The following is a 21,504-nucleotide window of genomic DNA, read 5'->3' as shown; positions in this document are numbered from 1 at the left end:
AGTGTTAAAGCTGCTGTCCGGAGTTTCCGTTTGTTTTCAATTTATGTATCATTTTTTAACAAAGCTTAAATGTGTTAGTCTAGTTCGATACTATAATATAAAGTTAGTATAACACAATATGAAAATTTATTCCTGAGCTCCGCCTTCCTCTCATAGACCCCCATGTTATTCCAAAAAGCGCCGGTCGCTGCCGACCAATCAAGTTCGAGCTTCAGCTTTGTCATGCTGTCAATCAACGGTTACGCGCACAGCAAGCAAGCCCATGCAGAGGTGGGCGAGCTACGCACTACGCAACCGCGCGCACATTTGTTTTGCTTGTGGAGGAGAGAGCATCAGGGATCAGCAACTTCCAGAAAAGTTACCAATCCCACGGCTTGTCAGGCCAAGAGACTGCAGGACGTTTTTTGGCTCGGGGTGCTCGCGTCGCTCCCCGACCACGGCCTCCATAGCCCGCCTGACGGCTTCGTTTAGATGCCCGACCTCTGGAGGAAGATGTTGGGGCGTCTGGGACATACTCTTCGTCAGAGGAGTCATGCAGTTCTGAACTCTAGATAGAAATAAATAAACAATGTAACACATATGCACGCGTAAATGCACTAAGTTTGATAAACAACGTCATCCAGAGGGATACACGAGTGTAATCACATATTGAAACTTTACTCGTTCGTCCTAGCAGATTCATGTTATTTTGGTATGAGGACAAGTTAGACTCAATACAGCATTCTAACGTAATTCCTTTATTATTTACTAAATGTACGAAATGCAGAAGAGTGGAAAACAGCAAAACAGGCGAGATGCTGCAGCACTCCGGGCACTTCTCTCATGTACTGCACGCGTGCACAAATAAAGGGGCGAAATCAGAGGGAGGGACCAACAGCGTTTTGGGAGACGCTGCGATTCAAACTCCGGACAGCAGCTTTAAGTGCCTGTGATGCGCTTTGATTTTACTTTTATAAAAGCTGTATGAACCCTGATTCAAATAAAGTATATACTGTATAGTTTTGTTTGTGTAGGGTCCGTTTTCTCTAAAAACCAGTTCAAGTGTGAAAAGTCAACCCCACCCCCAACCCCCTACCTTACACCCTCCACACCCACCAACCCTCCCACCACAGACACACACCCATCAGTCTGATTTGCATTTGTGTAGCTCACAGCATTTTCAGTGAAACTGGAAAGCTCCCCACCTGGGAGATCAGCCGTCCATCTCAATTCCTGACAATTCTCAGTAGTTTTTTGTGCTTCCTCAAAACTGCTGTTATTGCCGTTAATTTGAAATTCCGCGGAAATTTTCAGTGCCGTTAACTGTCAAAAATCTCTCCTTTCATGCAGTGGGTGGAGTCACTTCTTCATTATCATTATTTTCCAGATACATTGTAATTTCACTCTTTAGGTTTTTTTCAACATTCTGGACGACATACTAAACTATGATGTTTTTTTTTAACTTTCGGACAACACACTAAACTGTTACATTTTAGTGAAAGTTTTGGACGACATAATAAACTAAGATGTTTTCAACTCATTTTGGATGAGATACTATACTATGATGGGTTTTTTTTCATTTTCGGACAACATATTAAATTGTGACTTTTTAGTGATAGTTTGAATGTCAATCTATTGCATTTTACTCCCATTTCTAATGAAATATTAAACTGTGACATTTCTTTCCAATTTACAGACGACATACTCAACTAGAAAAGCACTCGGAGAGCGCAGACCTCCGTCAGGCCATCTGTCTGTCTGTCTGTTTGTCTGTCTGTTAACAGCATAACTCAAAAAGTCATGGATGGATTTTCACCAAATTTTTACAGAATGTCTGGAAGAGCAAAAGTAACAATCGATTAGATTTTGGAGGTGATCCGGATCAGCGTCTGGATCCAGGATTTTTTTGAAGGATGGCCATCTCTCAATTGTACAGAGTCCTTCAAAAAAAGTCAACAAGTTTATCACGGTTATTCAAGCCGACCTGGCCATGAATTGACGTCCCAGGATTTTCAGATCTCGCTGCTTGGCGACGATCGCTGTCGACAGACTTCGGTGTTGGCATCTTCAGAGATGGGCAGTCACGTTAGCAGCGTATGAATACACCATCATCTACAAGGTTGGCAGGGATCATACGAATGCAGACGTGCTGAGTAGGCTACCCTTGGATGGAGCAAGAGAGAGCACACCTGAGGAGGAAGAGAGAGTGCTGCTGTTTGAGGACATCGGGGTGCCACTAGTGAACGCACAGCAAATAAAAAAGTGGACAGACAAAGACCCGGTACTAGCAAGAGTGAGAGAATACATCTTGCGAGGTTGGCCAAAAGTGAACAGTCCTGAGTTCATTCCGTATGCCTGATGACAGGATGAGCTCAGCACCCAGGAAGGATGTATCCTGTGGGGAGGACGCGTGGTGGTTCCACCGCCTGGTCGCTATGCCTTACTGCAACAACTACACCAAGCACACCCTGGCATCACCCGGATGAAAGGGCTGGCGAGAAGTTACATGTGGTGGCCTAACATGGATGCAGAGGTGGAGGCGCTGGTGAAAGCGAGTGCGACATGCCAGGAAAACAGGAGCAGTCCTCCAGTGGCCCCATTACATCCCTGGGAAGTTCCTGATAAACCATGGAGGAGAATCCATACTGATTATGCTGGTCCATGGATGGGAAAATGTTCCTGATCATAGTGGATGCATACTCCAAGTGGATCGACGCATATTCAGTGAGTAGCTCTACATCTGCAGTTACCATTGAATGCCTGAGAAAGAGTTTCAGTCAACACGGCATACCTGAAATCGTCGTGTCGTATAATGGTACCTGTTTTACGAGTGAACAGTTCCGAGAGTTTGCTGAAAGGAATGGTATACGTCACATCATGACAGCGCCCTACCATCCTGCATCAAATGACTTAGCAGAGAGGGCCATGCAGACATTCAAGTCACTCATGAAGAAGATGGCAGGAGACTCGATTGAAACCAAAATGTCGAGCCTGTCCTCAAACAAAAAACGACCACATAGGTCGTCTGTACATGCCCGTATTACGACCCAGTGTTACGTTTTGACGTATGCGACCTCTGGCGGTTGAGTAAATATCGACACTCTGGAGTCGCAGGTGAAACGTCATCATGAACAAACTTTTATCTAACACTATCCCTGTCCCAATCCCTAACCCTAACCTTAACCACAACACTAAAAACGTGTTGGGAAAGTGAGAAAAAAGCCGTTTTGCGGCGGAAAAGCCGTTTCGCAAATTAAATGTCGTAATGCGCAAACGTTCATACGACCGCATAGGTCGTATTCCGGTGCACGGTGCAAACGACCGATGCGGTCGTATGAATTGGAGGACTTGTTGAAATGTCCCGAGTTCTGTTCAGCTATCGCATAACACCCCAATTTACAACGGGAAAGTCACCAGCTGAGTTGTTGTGTGGTCGGAAGTTTAGGTCAACTCTGGACTTAATACATCCAGGCTTCAGAAACAGAATGCATGACAAACAAGAGAAACAAAAATGCTATCATGACATGCATGCTCGCGTGAGAATACTTGGAGAGGGAGACTTGGTCTACACCCACAACTTTGGCTCAGGACCAACCTGGATACCCGGAGAAATAACAGAAAAGACAGGCCCTGTGTCATTCAAAATTACGTTAGGAAATGGACAAGTTGTGAGACGGCACATCGACCAAGTACGTGGCAGAAGCTCCAACCTACCGGCGATGAAGCAGAAGCAACGGTAGAGCAGCCTGAGTCTTCACCGGCAGTTCATCCACCAACTGTGAGAAGATCTCAGCGAGCTAGGAAAGCTCCAGATTACTTGAAGGACTATACTTATGTAGCAGGATGAGTTCTGCTTAAGGACATTTTGTGTCCTTTCAGGTAGTGCTGGGCTGTGGGCCAATCGGAACACGCCCACCCACTATAAAAAGCTGAGAGGGGTCCCTATACTCTTTCTCTCTTTCTCTTCTGCTGTGGCTGAAGACACGCCCCTTCCGGCTGCTCGCCCTGCTGCTCTCACCGGCGTTCAAAACATTCGGCGCGTTACTCTGCTTGGTGTTGTGTAACCACATTTGGGTTGCTAAAGGTAGGGTCTTTACCTCTTGTCTGGTTTATTACGGTCAGGAGCCTGCCTGTATGGTAAATGTTTTTACCATTGTAGGAAGCCATAGCGGCTGGACCGGCTTCTGACGTGCTCTCCTTGTCCTGTGTGTGTGTGCGCGTCACGCTGCTGTAACAGAGGTAGGTTCAGTTTCTTTTGTGTTGAGCATAACTAATTGTGATGTTTGTAACACAGTCCTTCTGTTTTCCCATGCTGTTTAGTGGCAGCACCAAGGACCCGCTGCTGCTTTGCTTGGCTGCTGCTTTGCTCGCTGCTTTGTGTACTGCATGTGTACCGCTGTGCTTCGCTTCGCCCGGCCGTGTATCTGTGGCCTGCTACATGGCTAACCGGGGCTAGCTGCTGTTATCTCTCTGCCTCACTCGCTTGGCCTACCTCTATCCGGTGTCAGCCGGGTTTGGACCAAGCAAGTTTTGAACTAGGTTATTTTTAACTGTGTTTAGCTCTGTGATTTTAATTGTGATTGTGGCGAGACGAGGGGGTGTTACGGAGCGGCTGTAGTATGACAGTCTTGGTCAAATCATACACTAACTATATTGTTACCGACAATGCCACCTGGGGAATTTCGCCCCAGGAAGTAAGTTTTCAATCAAGTTCACCCTTAAGGCACACAAGTTCGTTTTACTCAGAGGCGAGGAGACACGTTTCCATTCAAAAAAACATATTCTTTATTTAACAGACAAGTTAAAACACTACAATACCATTCACACAGGGACAAATGAACGGGGGAAACTAAATTAACGCTGAGGCTTACCGGGGTGTGTAGGCTACAGGTCGGTGGAGAATCCCCAACCAAAAATATAAGCACCCAGGCACACGTGACAGTCACACACAGCACACACTCAGTGAGGAAACCTAGAACCCAGGGAAGCACAGCACACGAGAAGGGGGGGGGGAACCCCACCACCAAGTCACCTCCACCACCACCGGACCTCAGCAACTAAAGGGAACAACACAAAAGAAATTAGTGGGGTCACATTAACACAATTCAATTAACAAAAATAATAACCTCTGCCCAGATAAAATATCAAAACCAAAAGAAATTAGATAACAAATTAAGCAAACAGGCAGAGAAACTGAATAAAAACTAATGAGAACAAAAACAAAAGAAATAAACAAATGTGGAGAGGGATCTAACCCCACTATTCACAATCGCCACATTAAAATACCTACATTAAATGCCAATTAAAACCTTGGTGCAAAAGCAACAACCAAGAGACAAAACAAAAGCAAAAGCAGCATAAAAGGAAACAAAGACAAAGCAGCAGCGGTCCCCCGTAGCTGGTGGCTATGTATGTTTCGAGTTCTGGCCGCAAACCTGGTCAGCAGATGCTGACGTCACTCACGCACCATTTGCAGACGTCACTCGCACCATTAGCAGAGGGATCTGAGGACCCGACGAATCTGTCATTAATGAGTTCGCGTTTGTATACAAAAATCAGAGAGTGCAGGAAACTACCTACCAGTTAGCAGGTCAACCAGTATGACACACACACCACGAAAGAGGGAGAGGGTACCGCACAGCTACCAACGTCCACCTACAATCAGGCTATAATTAGCCACGGTAATTATCAGCCGTGTAACAGGCAGAGAGGAAGACACTCACCACAGCAGGCCATTCAGATGACACACACACATGAGCCTGGAGAGCACCAAGTCGGCCACTCTGTAGCACAACACAAAATCATTAGCTCCCTGCTACGCGAGACAAAAGCATCAGGTGAGCAGACAAGCCGCGTTACCTGTCCGAAGCAAAGCGTCCGGTCCGGAAATGACATCACCTGTCAGGAGCAGCGAGAGAGAGATGGCAGGTAGGGATCGCCCCTCTTATAAGTGGGTGCGCCTCGGGTGGTTGGCTAGGTCATTGCCAATTAGGCATGACCACCCACTGATGCCTGTACTGCCACATTCTCTTGTCTGTTTTTTATCTGCGCCCACAGTGGGGACACAGTGTTATTCGTTGGACATTAGTTGGGTTTTGTTGTTTTTCTGTTTTGCCTTATGCCCCTTATTGGTTTAATGTCCAGCTAGTATTGATTTGTTTTTTCTATTCTTATTCTGAGCCTTATTTGTTTTCTAGGTTAAAATATTCATTCTGATTTGGTTATTAGTTTAGTTTTTTGTTTTGTTTGTGTTCTCCACTGATTCCCTTCTATGTTTCAGAGGCTGTGTACCTGTGGTCGGGACGTGGTGTCGTCGGTGGTGGTGGTCCCCCTCCCCGTGTGAAGTGTGAACCCTGGTTTTTTGGTTTAGTTTTGCACGTGTGTGTGATCTATTTATTTTTTTCTTTATTCACTTGGTGACCTCTCCCTGGGCCCTGTTCCTCCCCTCCGTCGACACACCGCCACATGGTAAGCAGACCTCTGACCCTTTGCACCCCTTTTATCCTTATTTTATCATGTGTTAATTGATTTTAATTAGTTGTGTAAATAAAATTGGATTATTGTACGGGAACAACACGTCTCTCGTTTCATGATATATGAACCTGTGTGCCTCAACGTGCTTTTAAGAGGCAAAGACTTTCCTTGGGGGCTCTCTCCCCAAGGTGGCGTTGTCAAGCTCCACTTAGAAGTTAGCCCTCCTAGCTGCTACGGCGCTCGCCACACTTAGTTAGTAGTGAGTTCCCCAGCCACAGGACAAGAATGCATCCTGGAATCTCACTGGGAGTCGGTAGTCCATCCAAATCCCTTGTTAGAAATGTTTTGTGTGTTGTTGTGAATGTATATATGAAAGAGTGAAGTATATGCATAGCACACAAGTTATTTAGTTAAGGGTTAAAAGGAGTTCCAGGAGGTTGAGTGTGCTCGTCTTGGTGAGTAAAGGTAGTTTTGTCTAGAGGGGAGGGATGAAGTCGACTGAATGTAATGTCTAGGCCAGTAATATAAAATGTCACTAGAGGGAGCTACCTCCAGGCATGTCATTGGGAAATTACCAAATAAGTGAATCCTTGGAAGCGAGGGAGCGGAGCGACCGCGCTGGGGGGAGGGTTTGGGATGCAAGAAACCTTTGAAATTTAAAGGCTGAAATGGTGCATTTTGGTGAACTCTGACACCTAGAATTCTTTAAACATGAAGGTTTAAAAAAATGTCTGTATGGGACCTTCTAGGCTAGGGTGACCATACGTCCTCTTTTGCCCGGACATGTCCTCTTTTGAGAGGCTGTCCGGCCTGTCCGGCCGGCGTTTATAAAGTCCTTCAAATGTCCGGGTTTTTGATCTTGCCTAGCTTGAGCGTGTCACAGACCAGTGTATTTATCATGGTAGTGTCTACAGATACGGACCCGAACCCGTAGCCCGTGGCCTACGGATACGGCACTTTCCCTTACCATAAATATTAATGAGCCGGACATAAATATTAATGAGCCGGCTGATGACCGCGCTTCGTGATTGGCTGGTAATCCGACGGACATAAATATTAATGAGCCGGTTATCATTCACGTTGAATGGTTGCTTTGGAAACACGCTCTGAGAGGCGGAATTTGAGCCGAACCCCGGAACGCTCCACACTCACTCACTCCTCGCAGGCTGACAGGCAGGTAGGCAAACTGCAAGAGAACACTCGAACCGAAAGAAAATACCGAAACGCAAATGTCATTTCACTGATGAAATGCGAAAAAAGTACCCCTGTTTTCGTCCGGGTCGTGTCAAATGGGAGGCAGAATGTACAGTCTGCAAAGCTGGGACTTTTGTCTCTGTAGCTAATAAGAAAAGGAAAAAGAAGGAAAAAAGGACTGTTAACTTGAGGCATTATTTCTATATTTTTTTCATTTGCCATTAGACACATTATTTTGAAGAATGGGCTAACTGAACATTGAAGAATAGGCTACCTCTCTTTTTTTTTTTGTTTAATATTTTGAGGCATTATTTCTATTTTTACATAATTGATAATTGGGAGGTTATTTTGAAGAATGGTACTCTACCTCACTTTTCCTAACTAAGGTGTAAGTGTCAGACTTAAGAGAGATGATTATTTCTTATTTTGTTAAACATCTGAATACATGTGTTCTACACAACTTGAGTCAATAACTATTAAAGACTAGAGCATGCCATATTTGTATGTGACTGATTATATTGTTTAGGAGAATTGCTTTAAATTAATAAATATATTATTTATAAAGCAACTGTTTGTGAGTGTTTTGGGCTATTTTCTGTATATCCAGGAAAAGTGTTCTTTTCTGGGGAATTCAGAATATCTGTTTAACTGAGTTTGAAGCACAAAGCCCCCTGACCCATGGAAAACCCCTAAAAATAGGGGGGGGGGGGGGACTGAAAATTTTTCGCGCGCGAGCTGGAAGTGTGTCCTCTTTTCAGAGAAACAGAATATGGTCACCCTATTCTAGGCACCCCCAAAAAACAGCACAAAGTCATGTTAATGTGATGAAACCAAATATTTATACTGGATTCAAATTTGAATGAGCCACATGAAGTCATCACTATGTGTGCTTTCCGATCGACCATGGGAGTGAGCCTCTTCTGTTGAGGAACTTGTGGGGCAATGCCACTGGGTTGTTGCAAGCATAGACATAATAAAGAGTAGACGCCGCATCAACCGCTACTGTCCACTGGGTCTGACGGGCGGTGGGGCCGCCATGTTGGTCCGGTCATCCGCTCCACTCAGCGCTGTTTGACAGCGCATTTATATATATATATATATATATATATATATATATAATCATTTTCTGATATATCTTTTTTAATAAATAAGTATGAATTACATTGATAGTCTATATATGATTTATATAATAATTTTCTCTGATATATTGATTATATTAATACTCCATCTATGATTTATATATATTCATTTTCTCTGATATATAACTTCTATCTATTGTTTTATATAGAAATATGTGTTCATTAGTCAGTATTTTGCTTATATATGTATTTATAGCGTAATCATATATTGTCTCTTCAAATTATTAAAATAATTGACTTTGCTGCCATTATCTGCTCCTCTAACATATATTAGTGTGTGTGTGTTTACAGTGTTTGCTAAATACCTGTCTACAGTCGAGCTTAATATCAGAATATTCTATTACTGTTAATCCCGATATGAATATTAAAATACGCTGAACCATTTGTCCTGTATCACAGCTACATGTATGACATTTGCAGCAAAAATAAAAATAAAAACGCGTGAAAATCAGTTTAATATTCAGAGTTAAGATGGATTAAATGCGCTGTCAAACAGCGCTGAGTGGAGCGGGTGACCGGACCAAGATGGCGGCCGTATTTCTCGCTGCACCCCGAGCGGCGTCTACTCTTTATTATGTCTATGGTTGCAAGTACACACTACTGATCCCGTATGTTTGGTCCTGTTGTCGCATCTCTTTCCTCCGCCGGGTGAAAAAATTGCTGGACATTTGGTGGTTAGAGCGCTTTTCGTACAATTTCCTGGCATGATTTTTCGTTTTCATGTGGTCTATCAGCGCTTGGCATCCTCTGTCGCTGTATTTTGTCTCATCGTCGCACACCATGCACCTCGCTTTCCCAGCTACATCTAACTTTCGATAATGCTCTCCAATCGTTGTTTCCAACTCGTGCTTTTGCCAGCGCACTGTTGACAACTACGTGCGATCCAACCCTATACATCTTACACCCTATATTTTTTTCTCGTCGAATTTGGGCGATTCACGTTGGGTCTCAAAATTGATACCTCGATACGCGAATTTTCGCAGATCCGCGACCAAATAACATGCCTGTACCGCCCCAGTAGAGTGCTACACATTTGGAGAATAGAGACAGAGAAGAAGGCTGTGTAGGCAGACAGTTGTATGTTATCGAGAGTGGAATAAACGGCAAGAAGCCAAAGAGACACCCACCCAGTGTGATCATTGCTACATGGTAGGATATCACAACCATCATAGGAGAAAAACGTTTTAAATCCACCTCATCTTCTTGCCAAGTGTCAGAAGGAAAACAGGAGAGTTTGGAGCTCAAACTCTGGCTGTAGTCGACACTCCCAGGTCTGTTTGACACTGACAGATCTAAAGATGAGGTGAAATCAGAGATCGCTAAGTGGCATCTCCTTCTCTGCTCCTGGTCCTCATGTGTTCCTGGTGGTGATCCAGGCAGGAAGATTCACCAGAGAAGAACAGCAAACAGTGAGACTCATCCAGGAGCTGTTTGGAGAGAAGTCATCAGAATACACCATGGCCCTGTTCACCCGTGGAGACGATCTGGAGGAAGAAGGAACCTCCATAGAAGACATAATAGAAGGATGCCCAGTTCTGAAGAAGTTCATCAATCAGTGTTGGGAGGATATCATCTTTTTAACAAACAGATCCCAAGGATCGTTCTCAGGTCAAAGAGCTTCTGAAAGATCACACTCTGGTTTCAGAGGAACGGAGGAAGATTTGCTTCACCAACGGGATGGCTCAGCAAATGATGGAAAAAGTTCATTAAAAAGTGATAACATCTGGAATTAAACATCGATTCATCTAAAAGTACTTCATGTACTTCAATGTGGTTCCTGGGTATGTTATTTCAAATAAATAACAACAAGAAAATCTGTGGTGAAGACCTTTATTGTGTCATTTCCCTGAATATCAAATGATTCAAAACTGTATCCCCTCACAGTAATCAGATTACTTCTACACTAGAGTATTTTAACTCCATCAGTTTCAGATTCTATATTAAATTCAGGCTCCACAGCAGGAACTCAATCGAAACTGAACGTGAGTCCATGTTTCATGAGATTCTTTGGTTCCTTCAGTCCTTCATATGTCCACCTTTATTTCTGATGACACACTCAGTCCTCCTCATTCTCATTCTGCACTGCTGGATATTTTATTTTCTGCTCTACATGCATAAATGTTTTGGTTTTATTTTTTTTTCTATTATTCTTTCCTCATTCCTAGGGTTAGGTTAAAACACAAATTCCTTGTATGTTTTCTATGTACTTGGTCATTAAAGCTGATTCTGATTGTCCTCAGCATGGAGGAAAATGATGCTGTTCTACAATTCATTGACTTGGTCAGATTTGTGGTTCATTATTTCACTGTGGGAAACTCAGAGATTGTGTTAATTGATAAATATAGTACATGTAAACTGACAGTAGTAATATGCTCTCAAATGTGATTTCTTTTCCCAGGATGAATGGGGTTCTGTCAGGATGTGGGAGGAGAACCTGAGCAGAGAGCAAACAGATGGAGACGAGACTGGAGCAAAATGAGGTTTTAATAAACCGGTTAAAATAGGATGGAGTTTGGGGGGGGCGACGTCCGGGGTGTTTTGGTCAGCGGTGGAGAGCGGCCAGGAGGGTCTTGTTCCAGGAGGAAGGACGGGGCAGGGGTCCTCAAGACAACCAGGAGTCCAGACAGAGGTGGGATTGGGCCAGGAGGAGAGGAGGCGGGGGGAAGATAAGATGGATGGATGGATGGATGGAATGGAAGATAGACAGATAGATAGAGATACTTTATTAATCCCGAGGGGATTTTAAGATAGGTCAGGGCAGGCGGGGGGTGCAGAGAGTGCAGAGGTCAGGGCTGGACTGGAGAAACCGGGGCAGCTGGGCAGGTGATCTAGGCAGAGGAAATAGGGTTGTTAAGGCTTTCTTCAGCAAACTGAGAAGCACAAGAGGCTGGAGTAAGCTGACTGGGAGAACAGCATTTACGATCTGGCAGGGAGTGGACTGTGTGACTGGCTGTTATTGTGAGGATGATCATCAGTTGTGTCACACTGCAGCTGCCCGGAGTTCTGTGGATGAGAAAATGATTGTGAATGGGCAGCAGCTGTGGAGGAGAGAGAGAGAGGGAGAGGAAAGGAGGAGAGGGAGAGAGGAAAGGAGGTCAGGTGGAGGCTGAGGTGTGGACGGAGGAGGGGGCCCTGACAGGTTCTCCTCAATTACTTTAAACTGGATATTTTAGTAATGAATATGTTGGCATTAGCAATTAGATTTAAGGCAGTATGTGGCCAAAAATGTTGGTGTACTATGATGTTAAAAATGTTTACAGTGTGTCACAGGAAATATCTTAGTATAGCATGTCATGAAAGTACAGGGAAGAAAAAGGTATTAGTATTTTGCAGAAATAATTTGGTATAGCGTGTCATAAAAACACATCATTGAATAATATTTTACACAAAACACTGTGATATATTCTGTCACACCAAAAAGTCATAGGATAATACCTGCAGTCAAGCCTGAAATTATTCATACCCCTAGCAAATTTTGACTGAAAGTTACTTTTATTTGACCAACAAGGTTTTTTGATTGGAAATGACACAGGCGTCTCCCAAAAGATAATAAGACAATGTACAAGAGCCATTATTGTGGAAAAAATATGTCAGCCTTCATTTATATTTGAACAAAAAGTGACATGTCCAAAATTATTCTCACCCTTCCTCAATAATCAAAATTAAAAGTCTTTATTGGCTATTACACCAGTCAAACACTTCTTATCATTGCTGACCAGCATTGTGCAAGTCTCCACTGGTATTTTGTCCATTCAGCTTAACCGATGAGCTCCAGCTCTTTCAGGTTGGAAGGTCTCCTTGCCATCACTCTGATCTTCAGCTCCCTCCACAGATTCTCAGCTGGATTCAAGTCAGGACTCTGGCTGGGACACCAAAACATTTATGTTTTAGACCGCTAACTCTTTCTTCACTACTTTACTGTGTGTTTTGGGTCGTTGTCGTGCTGAAATGTCCAGTGGTGGCCAAAGCCAAGTTTCTCTATAGTTTTAAAGGTGAAATATAAAGGTAAATCAGAATTGGTCAAAAACAGACCTCAGGCCACCCTGACTTATGACAGTTAAATAAAGAGGAAATACATAAAATAATTCATTTAAAGATCTGAAGTCATCAGCAGCAGCTTCTTTCTGTCTCTGCTGGTGGGTTTGAAGGGTTTTACTGCCACCTTGTGTCTGATCATAGTTACTGCTCCACACAGGTTTCTGGACTCCACATGATTTTTTTTTCTGTTTCACAGTTGTGCTCATAAGTTTATAAACTCTGGTAGAATGAGTAAAATATGCACCATTCTTTAATAAATAAATGAATAATCAGAGCAATACAATAGTGTGATTAATAACTTTGTCCTAAATCAATCTTAAGTGAAAGAAAAGTTTTTCCATGATCAAATATATTTCTAAAACTAAAATGGACACAATGTCACAACTTTTTTTGACAGGTTCTGTAAACTTAAGAGCACAACTCCATCTTTTCAGCTCTTTAAAATTCAAAACAGACAAAATTTTTGAGTTCATTTACAACCAGTGATACAATGTGTCACAAGAAATCAATGAACAGGAGCCTGAATTTAATATAGAATCTAAACTGATGGAATAAATACTCTAGTGTAGAAGTAATCTGATTACTGTGAGGGATACCGTTTGGAATCATTTTATATTTCAGGGATATGACACAATAAAGGTCTTCACACAGATTTCATGTTATATTTATTTGAATAACATACCAGAGAACACATGAAGTACATGAAGTACTTTTAGATGAATCATGTTTAATTCCAGATTTATCACTTTTTAATGAACTTTTTCCATCATTTCTGAGCCTCAGAACTTCATCAGTACAGGAGATAGAACCATGACATTTAGGAGGAGAAACACATTTATACAGAATGTGGACACGGTGAATTACACTGGATATCACTGGATGACACATGTCTTCTCTTCCACTAATTTTGTTGTAAGACGCACAACTGCAGCAGCAGCACCTCCCATAACAGCAGCTCCAGCAACAGCTCCAGCTGCACCTGCAGCAGCTCCAGCGAGAGCCCCCAAAGCAGCAGCTTGAATAACCGTGATAAACTTGTTGACTTTTTCAGCCTCTTTTCTTGCATCTTCAGCCATCATGTCTGGATTTTGTCTCATCAGCTCTTCTTGCTTCTCTTTTATGGCTTTCTCAGCTTCCTGCAGCATGTCGTTGGTGAAGCATCTTCCTCCGTTCCTCTGAACCAGAGTGTTGATCTTCTTCAGAAGCTCTTCGACCTGAGAGCGATCCTTGGATCTGTTGTTAAAAACATGATATCTTCCCTGACACTGACTGATGAACTTATTCAGAGCTGGGTTTCCTTTTATTATGTCTTCTATGGACTTTCTGTCTTCCTCCAGATCGTCTCCACGGGTGAACAGGGCCATGGTGTATTCTGCTGAATTCTCTCCAAACAGCTCCTGGATGAGTCTCACTGTTTGCTGTTCTTCTTCAGTGAATCTTCCTGCCTGGATCACCACCAGGAACACATGAGGACCAGGAGCAGAGAAGGAGATGCACTTAGCGATCTCTAATTTTACCTCATCTTTAGATCTGTCAGTGTCAAACAGACCTGGAGTGTCGACTACAGTCAGAGTTTGAGCTCCAAACTCGACTGTTTCCTTCTGACACTCTGCTGTCACAGAAGCAGCAGATGAGGTGGATTCAAAACATCTTCTTCCGATGATGGTGTTTCCTGCTGCACTCTTTCCATTTCCAGTTTTTCCAACCAGGACAATCCTGAGGTGATCGTCCTCTTCACCTGTGGGAAGATAAAACACAAACTATCAGCTGCTGCTGAGAGATAATTGGTCAGGATGAATGATAAGCTGCTGGAACACAGCTGTCAGTGTCCACAGTGTTCTACATCAGCAGATATATGACTAAACTAAGAGGAAGCATCCAGAATGACTAAAAAAATGAAAGAAAACATCAGCAAATACTTAAATTGTTCACAGAATGACAAAAATCCCAGAATGTTTCAAAATTAAAGAATGTGTGTTCAAGGACTAAACATATGTTGAAACTGCTTCAAAGTGAGAGAGAACTATAACACTGACTCAGTAAAGTGTAAAATAAAATAAAAAAACTGTGAAACACAAATTTGTCCAAACTGACAAGAATTTGTCTTTCTCTGAAAAACTAGAAATGATTAAAACACCAACAAGTCCAACAGTCAGACAACATCCAGAAATAAACTGTGCTGCACTTCACTGATGTGTCCAAGGCATTTGATACTGTTGACCATGATATTTTCTATGGTAGGCTGTCAGATAAAGGCCTATCAGATCAAGCTGTTGTCTGGTTCTCAAATTATCTCCACAATCCTAAGCAATGTGCAGCTCTTTGGTCTCTCCTCCAGATTTCTTGGTGTTACAAAAGATGTCCCACAAGATTTTTTCTTAGCAGCCACTCTCTTTACTTTTCATGTCAACAATGTGGGTCCAAACATAAATGTGTCTGTTCACCTTTTTGCTGATGATGCTTTTACTTACTGTTGCCCTTGTGCTTGAATATCTTCAGTCAACATTTGACATCATTCAGTCACATGTTAAACCTTAGACTAATGTTAAATGCTGACAAAACAAAAGTGAAGTTGTTTTCTGGTAAAAAGAAGGTGCCAGAAGTTCTCCCTGGTATTACCACCGCACAAGGTACCCCTACTGAGTTTGTGGCCTCTTACAAATGCCTCGGCATCACAATTGATGATAGCCTCTGCTTTAAAACCCGCACTGAAAACCTTTTAAAGAAACTGAAATTAAAGTTGGCTTTCTTTTTCAGGAACAAATCCTGTTTTTCTTTTAATGCCAGGAAACAGCTTGTTGCTCCCACCTTTTGACTGTTGTTGATGATGGAGATATTGTTTACATGAATGCTTCAACCCACTCTCTAAAACCGTTGGAAGCTGCTTATCATGGAGCTCTTAGATTTATTAAGGACTGTAACCCTCACATACCACTGCACTTTGTCTTCTCTGGTTAACTGGTCATCACTGTCTATGCTCAGACTTCTCCACTGGTATCATTTCATTTACAAATCCATCCTTGGTCTGCTGCCCACATATTTATCCTCCTACATGTCATGTAAACATTTCAGCCATAGTCTGCGTTCACCGGAGTTCATTACTTCCACCGTCCCCTCAGTCCACACAAAGCTCAGCTAGACAGCTTTACCTTCCTCTGCTGCCTCAGCCTGGAACTCACTACAGCAGAGTCTGAAGCCGTTCTACTTGATTCCCCTGGAGGACTTCAAACGTCTTTAAACACGATGGAAAAATCATCTTTTAGCACTTGTTCTTGTTCTTCGTGTTTTTACATTTTAACTTTGTTGCTCGGCGCTTTGCACATCCATTTGATGTCTATGTTGTGTTTGTCATGACCCTGTCTGTCTGGAACTCATATGTGTGTCATATTGTGTTGTTGTATTGTCTAGTACGAGTCCCTTAGTGTTGTTTGTCAGTAACTCTATGTTGTCTTATGTTATTTAAGGACAGGTCTCTCTTGAGAATGAGAGTCAGTGTCTCAGTGAGACTACCTGCATAACTAAAGGCTAATAAAAATAAATAAAAAGAAAGTAATCAGATTACAGTCAGACAAAAGTTCACATCCATCACAGTAAAGAGTGTTTAAAGCTGGAAATGTTCTCACCAGACTGAGATTTGCTGCAGGACATGTTTGCTTCTTGGCTGAAGTCGAGTCTCTTCTGATGTCTTCAGTCCTTTGACTCACAGCTTATATAGTCCTGATAGCGTGATCTAATGCTTTGTTGTTTTTTTTTACCGTCTATAGACATTTATAAAAATCCTGACAACACCCTGCATTGTGAAATCACAGAGTCGATGGGAACGTAACAAGTGAAGAAATGCAGATAATCCAGTTTGAACCGTCGCCACCGTTTCCCGTAAACCAACACTTTCTTCTAAAGGCCTCCATCTCCCTCCTCCTTTTTCTTCTGTTTGTTGTTCTAGCAGGCAAACCTGAAGTTCTTCTTTGAGTCCCTTTGAGCCTGCAATGAATTTGCTGCCTTCTTTATAGAGGAAAATCCAGAAAATCAAACAATACAGCCATCTCAAATTTAAGATTCGTTCTGTGTCCATTTAAAACTGGTCCACAACAAATTTATCGTTGAAGTTTTTTGACCTGATTTAGGATCATTTTGGTGTGCTGAATCCAAAAATCACCTTGGTTTTGCTCAATCAGGTCAACTTTCTGAAGTATGCTACATATTAATTAACCATAGAGAAGTTGAAAGCTGGCATCTTTGACGGTCCTCAAATCCCTCAGCTCAACAGAGATCCTCGGTTTGAAAACTCGATGAACGAAGTGGAACTGGAAGCATGGAAGGCTTTTGTTCTGGTCGTAAAGAACTTTCTTGTCAACAACAAGGCCAGGAACTATGCAGACCTTGTCACCAATCTGCTGACTGCTTTCAGAACCCTTGGATGCAACATGAGCATCAACATGCATTACTTATTGTCACATATGGATCGTTTTCCTGAGAATCTGGGATCAATGAGTGATGAGCAGAGAGAGAGATTCCATCAGGACATAAAAGAGATGGAGGCCTATCTATCACAGGGCTACATATTTAGACAAACAATCACACTCACATTCTCGCTCTATTAGATTACTGTAAGAGTCTCTTTACAGATCGGACTAAAAAGTCCATAAAACAACTGCATCTGATCCAGAATGCTGCTGCTAGAGTCCTAACCAAGGCTAAATAAGTCCACCACATCACTCCAGGTTTGAGGTCTTTGCGCTGGCTTCTGGTCTCTCAGAGGATAGACTTAAATATTCCTGTTACCTTATAAAGCTCTGCATGGTTTAGGACCCAAGTATATCAGTGACCTCCTTTTACCATACGAACCATCCAGATCTCTGAGGTCCTCTGGTTCAGGTCTGCTCTCTGTCCCCAGAGTCACAACCAAACATGGAGAAGCAGTTTCAGTTTTCATGCTCGACAAATGTGGAACAATCTTCCAGAAAACTGCAGGTCTGCTGAAGCTCTCAGCTCATTTAAATTAAGGTTAAAGACTTATTTATTTACTGTTGCCTTTGATTGATGACCGTCTTATTACCAACACTGCACTGCAAGTGATTTTATTTGATCTCTCTTTTATCTGAGTTTTGATTTATTTGTAATCAGAAAATTTCATGTTGATTTTATTTCTTAAATTCTGCCTTGTATACGATTTCTTTTTTTTTTTTTTTTTGGCCTTTTCGGCTTCATTTGACAGGTGCAATGTGGAGGTAGAAGTGTAGGGGGAAGACATGCAGCAAAGAGCCACGAGCAGGAATCAAACCTGCAATGGGGACCAGCCTCTGTACATGTTTGCCCGCTTAACCTGTTCAGCTATACAGGAGCCCCCTGTTTATATGATTTTAATGTCTACCTTTTACACCATCTGTGTGATTAATTTCCTTGCCATTGTAAAGCACTTTGAATTGTCTTGTGCATGAATTGTGCAATATAAATAACTTTGCCTTGTTTTTGTGGCTTTGTTTCCTCACATCAGAAATAAAAACGTTCATTCACTCATTCATTCAAGGAATGCAGACAATCTTTCTGTTTGAACTGTCATGAACCAACTGTCATTACCCTGTTTGAACCGTCACCACCTTGTTTCCTGTAAACCAACCGTTTATTCTAAAGGCCTCCACCTCCCTCCTCCTTTTTCACTGTTCTTTGTATTAACAGGAGAACCTGAAGTGGCTCTTTGAGTTCTACTGACTGAACTGAAAAGAAGATGAGATCAGGAGAGAATAAATGTTTTGATAGATCTCATCCTTTGATGAAATAAATGGACAGCCGTGACTTTTGAAAAGCTGTATATGTTTTCTTTATTATCCATCCATCCATCCATCCATCCATCCATCCATCCATTTTCTTGCAGTTATCCAGGGTCTGGTCGTGGAGGCAGCAGATGAAGCAGCTCATTCTAGACGTCCCTGCCCCCAGCAATCACTCCAGATTTATTTCTTTATTAGTTTTTGAGAAAAGTGATGTTGTTCTACAACTCATTCACTTGGTGAGATTTGTGGTTCATTATTTCACTGTGAAACTCAGATTTTGTGTTTAACATTAAATAAAAGTAACATATATATGAAGGCACTTTTATTAAATTATATCATATTATTTTATATTATATTATATTAAATTAAATTATATCATATTATGGTAGGCACCTTCAGTGGTTCTACACGGATTGAACCAAGTTGAAAGTGAGTGATTTTTATCAGCAGTGTTGTTTTCTATTTGCAGATCACATTTTAAATCACATTTATTTAGTCAAAACTGTGATCGCTGTTAAAGTTTGAGCCGTCATGATGAAATGTTTGAGCTACTTTTTCTTCCTAATGGACTCAGTGTAGATCTCTGTCTGCACCTAAAGGCTTCAATCACCAGGTGTGTCTCTCTCCTCACTGTTATTTAACATAATCTGCTGTAGATTGTTTCATCTTTGGATCACAGTAACAGTGAAATGAACTGTTTTACACATCAGGATGGACAGACTGAGTCCATGAGGAATAAATAGAACCATTTCCATCCACACCAACCTGATCAGCATCTACCTGAGCTGATGGAAGGAACCAGATATTAATCATCAATAACTCACACCATGTGACCGCGTTAAATGTAAAAAACTTTTGTGAAATACTGTACCAAGACATTTTTATTGCCACATTTATGCTTTTTTGTGACAGCTGGACCATGTCATGTTTTCATTAAATACTTTACTATGTTTTATTTGCACACTTGAGAAACTGCAGCAATAAAAGTCTTCATATTTATTGAACCAGAAAACGTGATCAAATTGTATTTTGGAATCTGTGAATTCTGCCTGCAGACAAGATTACTTGTGACTCATTGTGTCAGTGGTTGAAGTGAACTAAAAAAATGTTGCTTTATTCTGAATTTTACAGAGTTGAAGAGAAACAGTTGTGCTCTTCAGTGTACAGAACTTTGCAAACATTTGTGACATATTCTTCACAGAAAATATGTTTGTTCAGGGAAAAGTTTTTCTTTCATTTAGGGTTAGTATTCATTATTCATGTATTTATTAAAGAATGGTGCATATTTTACTCATTCTACCAGAGTTTATAAACTTATGAGCACAACTGTGAAACAGAAAAAAATGATGTGGAGTCCAGAAACCTGTGTGGAGCAGTAACTATGATCAGACACAAGGTGGCAGTAAAACCCTTCAAACCCACCAGCAGAGACAGAAAGAAGCTGCTGCTGATGACTTCAGATCTTTAAATTATTTTACTTATTGTATCTGAAATAAGAAGCCGCTGCGTCTGAACTGTCACTGTTAACATTAAAGAGTCTGAAAATTCACTGAACTTCTGTAAATCATCAACACATTCCTGAACCTTCAACAGTGATGTCCAAAACAGTGAACCTTCATTCCAACTGTTTCCTCTTTTAATTCAAGACTTCAGAATCTTAGTTTTCCTTCACACTCACCTCTGATCCATGTTTCCTCATCAGTTTATTGGTCCACAGAGGAACTGAGGTCCAGACTCTTCCTGTGGAGCTTCTTGTTTGAACCACCTGATGGGAAATAACGGCAGAAACATCCCTGATTAGTGAACAGTCTGACAATCAGGAGAACCTCCAGGAGCTCTGGGAGCATTCAAGAACCCTGAAGGAACCTTTAATGGATACATTCAGAGAAGATGTTGATGCAGGAACCAAATAAAAACTCAAAACTGGCTCTTTGTCAAGTCACACGTGTACCAAACTGAGACTTTTCTTCTGTATTTACACTTTTACACACATTTACACAATATTTCATTTTGAATTGTGATCATTTTAACATTTCAAATGCAAATAAACTAATGTGTTATGCTAATTTCCAACACGGTCTCACGGGGATTCGTGAAACTGTTACGTAAATTTTTTGTTTCTTTTTCGTGCGCACCAACACGATTTCGTCATGTTTTTCGTGCCGCTCACCACGAAATGTTTTTCGTGTTGCTCACAACGAAACCCGCTGTGGTAATCACATCTGAAAGTGGTTTATACCAGCGGATTCATGACGATCTAAGCTGTCCATCGGCGTATACTGCTTGTGTGATCGCGTTTGCGGCCGCCGGCCGCCGGACATTCTTTAAATTCCTATGCAAATTGGTAAGTGTACCACCGGGTTATGGTTAGGGTTATGGTTAGGGTTATGTTTAGGGATGATGTCATACAAAATATAGCGTTGGATTCGCCATGGTTTTACATTAAAAATATAATACACACATTCGTTTGAAATACGTTCTGGGTGGCACGAAAAGTCCGCCGTTTAAAATACATTGGTGCGCATTTCGTGGTGAGCGGCACGAAAAACATGACGAAATCGTGTTGGTGCGCACGAAACCGAAACTAAAACTTACGTAACAGTTTCACGAATCCTCGTGAGATCGGGCTGTAATTTCATGATGAAAAAATGAACTTGTTGAGATATTATAATGCTTTATTTTAACATGAAACTATTCTTAAAAATCTCAATATTTACATAATATACTCAATCTATATTCTATATAATCTATATAAACTGCTCAAAAAACTTAAAGGAACATTTTTAATCTAAGTATTGCATGAAATCAGTGAAACGTGGGATACTGATCTGGGGCCTCATTTATAAAGCTTGCGTACACACAAAACAAACTCAAAGGTTGTGATTTATAAAAACAAACTTGGCGTGAGA

The 21,504-nt window shown here is 41.7% G+C and overlaps 1 protein-coding gene across 16 annotated transcripts in view; it reads right to left on the bottom strand.

Moving 5' to 3' along the window:
• Nucleotides 1-21,504, bottom strand: part of LOC127534328 (GTPase IMAP family member 9-like) — a 268,581-nt gene that overhangs the window by 223,221 nt on the left and 23,856 nt on the right. For 2 of the 16 annotated variants that reach the window (XM_051949232.1, XM_051949231.1), the window contains exon 2: nt 20,274-20,360. The exons of 12 other annotated variants lie outside the window; for them this stretch is intronic. Coding sequence is in view for 2 of the 4 variants with exons in the window: in XM_051949218.1 (XP_051805178.1) it covers nt 13,697-14,562; nt 16,448-16,472 (891 nt within the window). In the remaining 2 variants the exon portion in view is untranslated. Of the gene's footprint in view, nt 1-13,482; nt 14,563-16,447; nt 16,529-20,273; nt 20,361-21,504 lie in introns of those variants that run through there. 2 more of the 16 variants (XM_051949218.1, XM_051949217.1) reach the window with 2 other exon arrangements.

Source organism: Acanthochromis polyacanthus, chromosome 6, assembly GCF_021347895.1.
Source record: "Acanthochromis polyacanthus isolate Apoly-LR-REF ecotype Palm Island chromosome 6, KAUST_Apoly_ChrSc, whole genome shotgun sequence".
Lineage (NCBI taxonomy): Eukaryota > Metazoa > Chordata > Actinopteri > Pomacentridae > Acanthochromis > Acanthochromis polyacanthus.
Note: the sequence above shows the minus strand (reverse complement) of the source record. Positions and strands in the feature narration are given on the sequence as shown.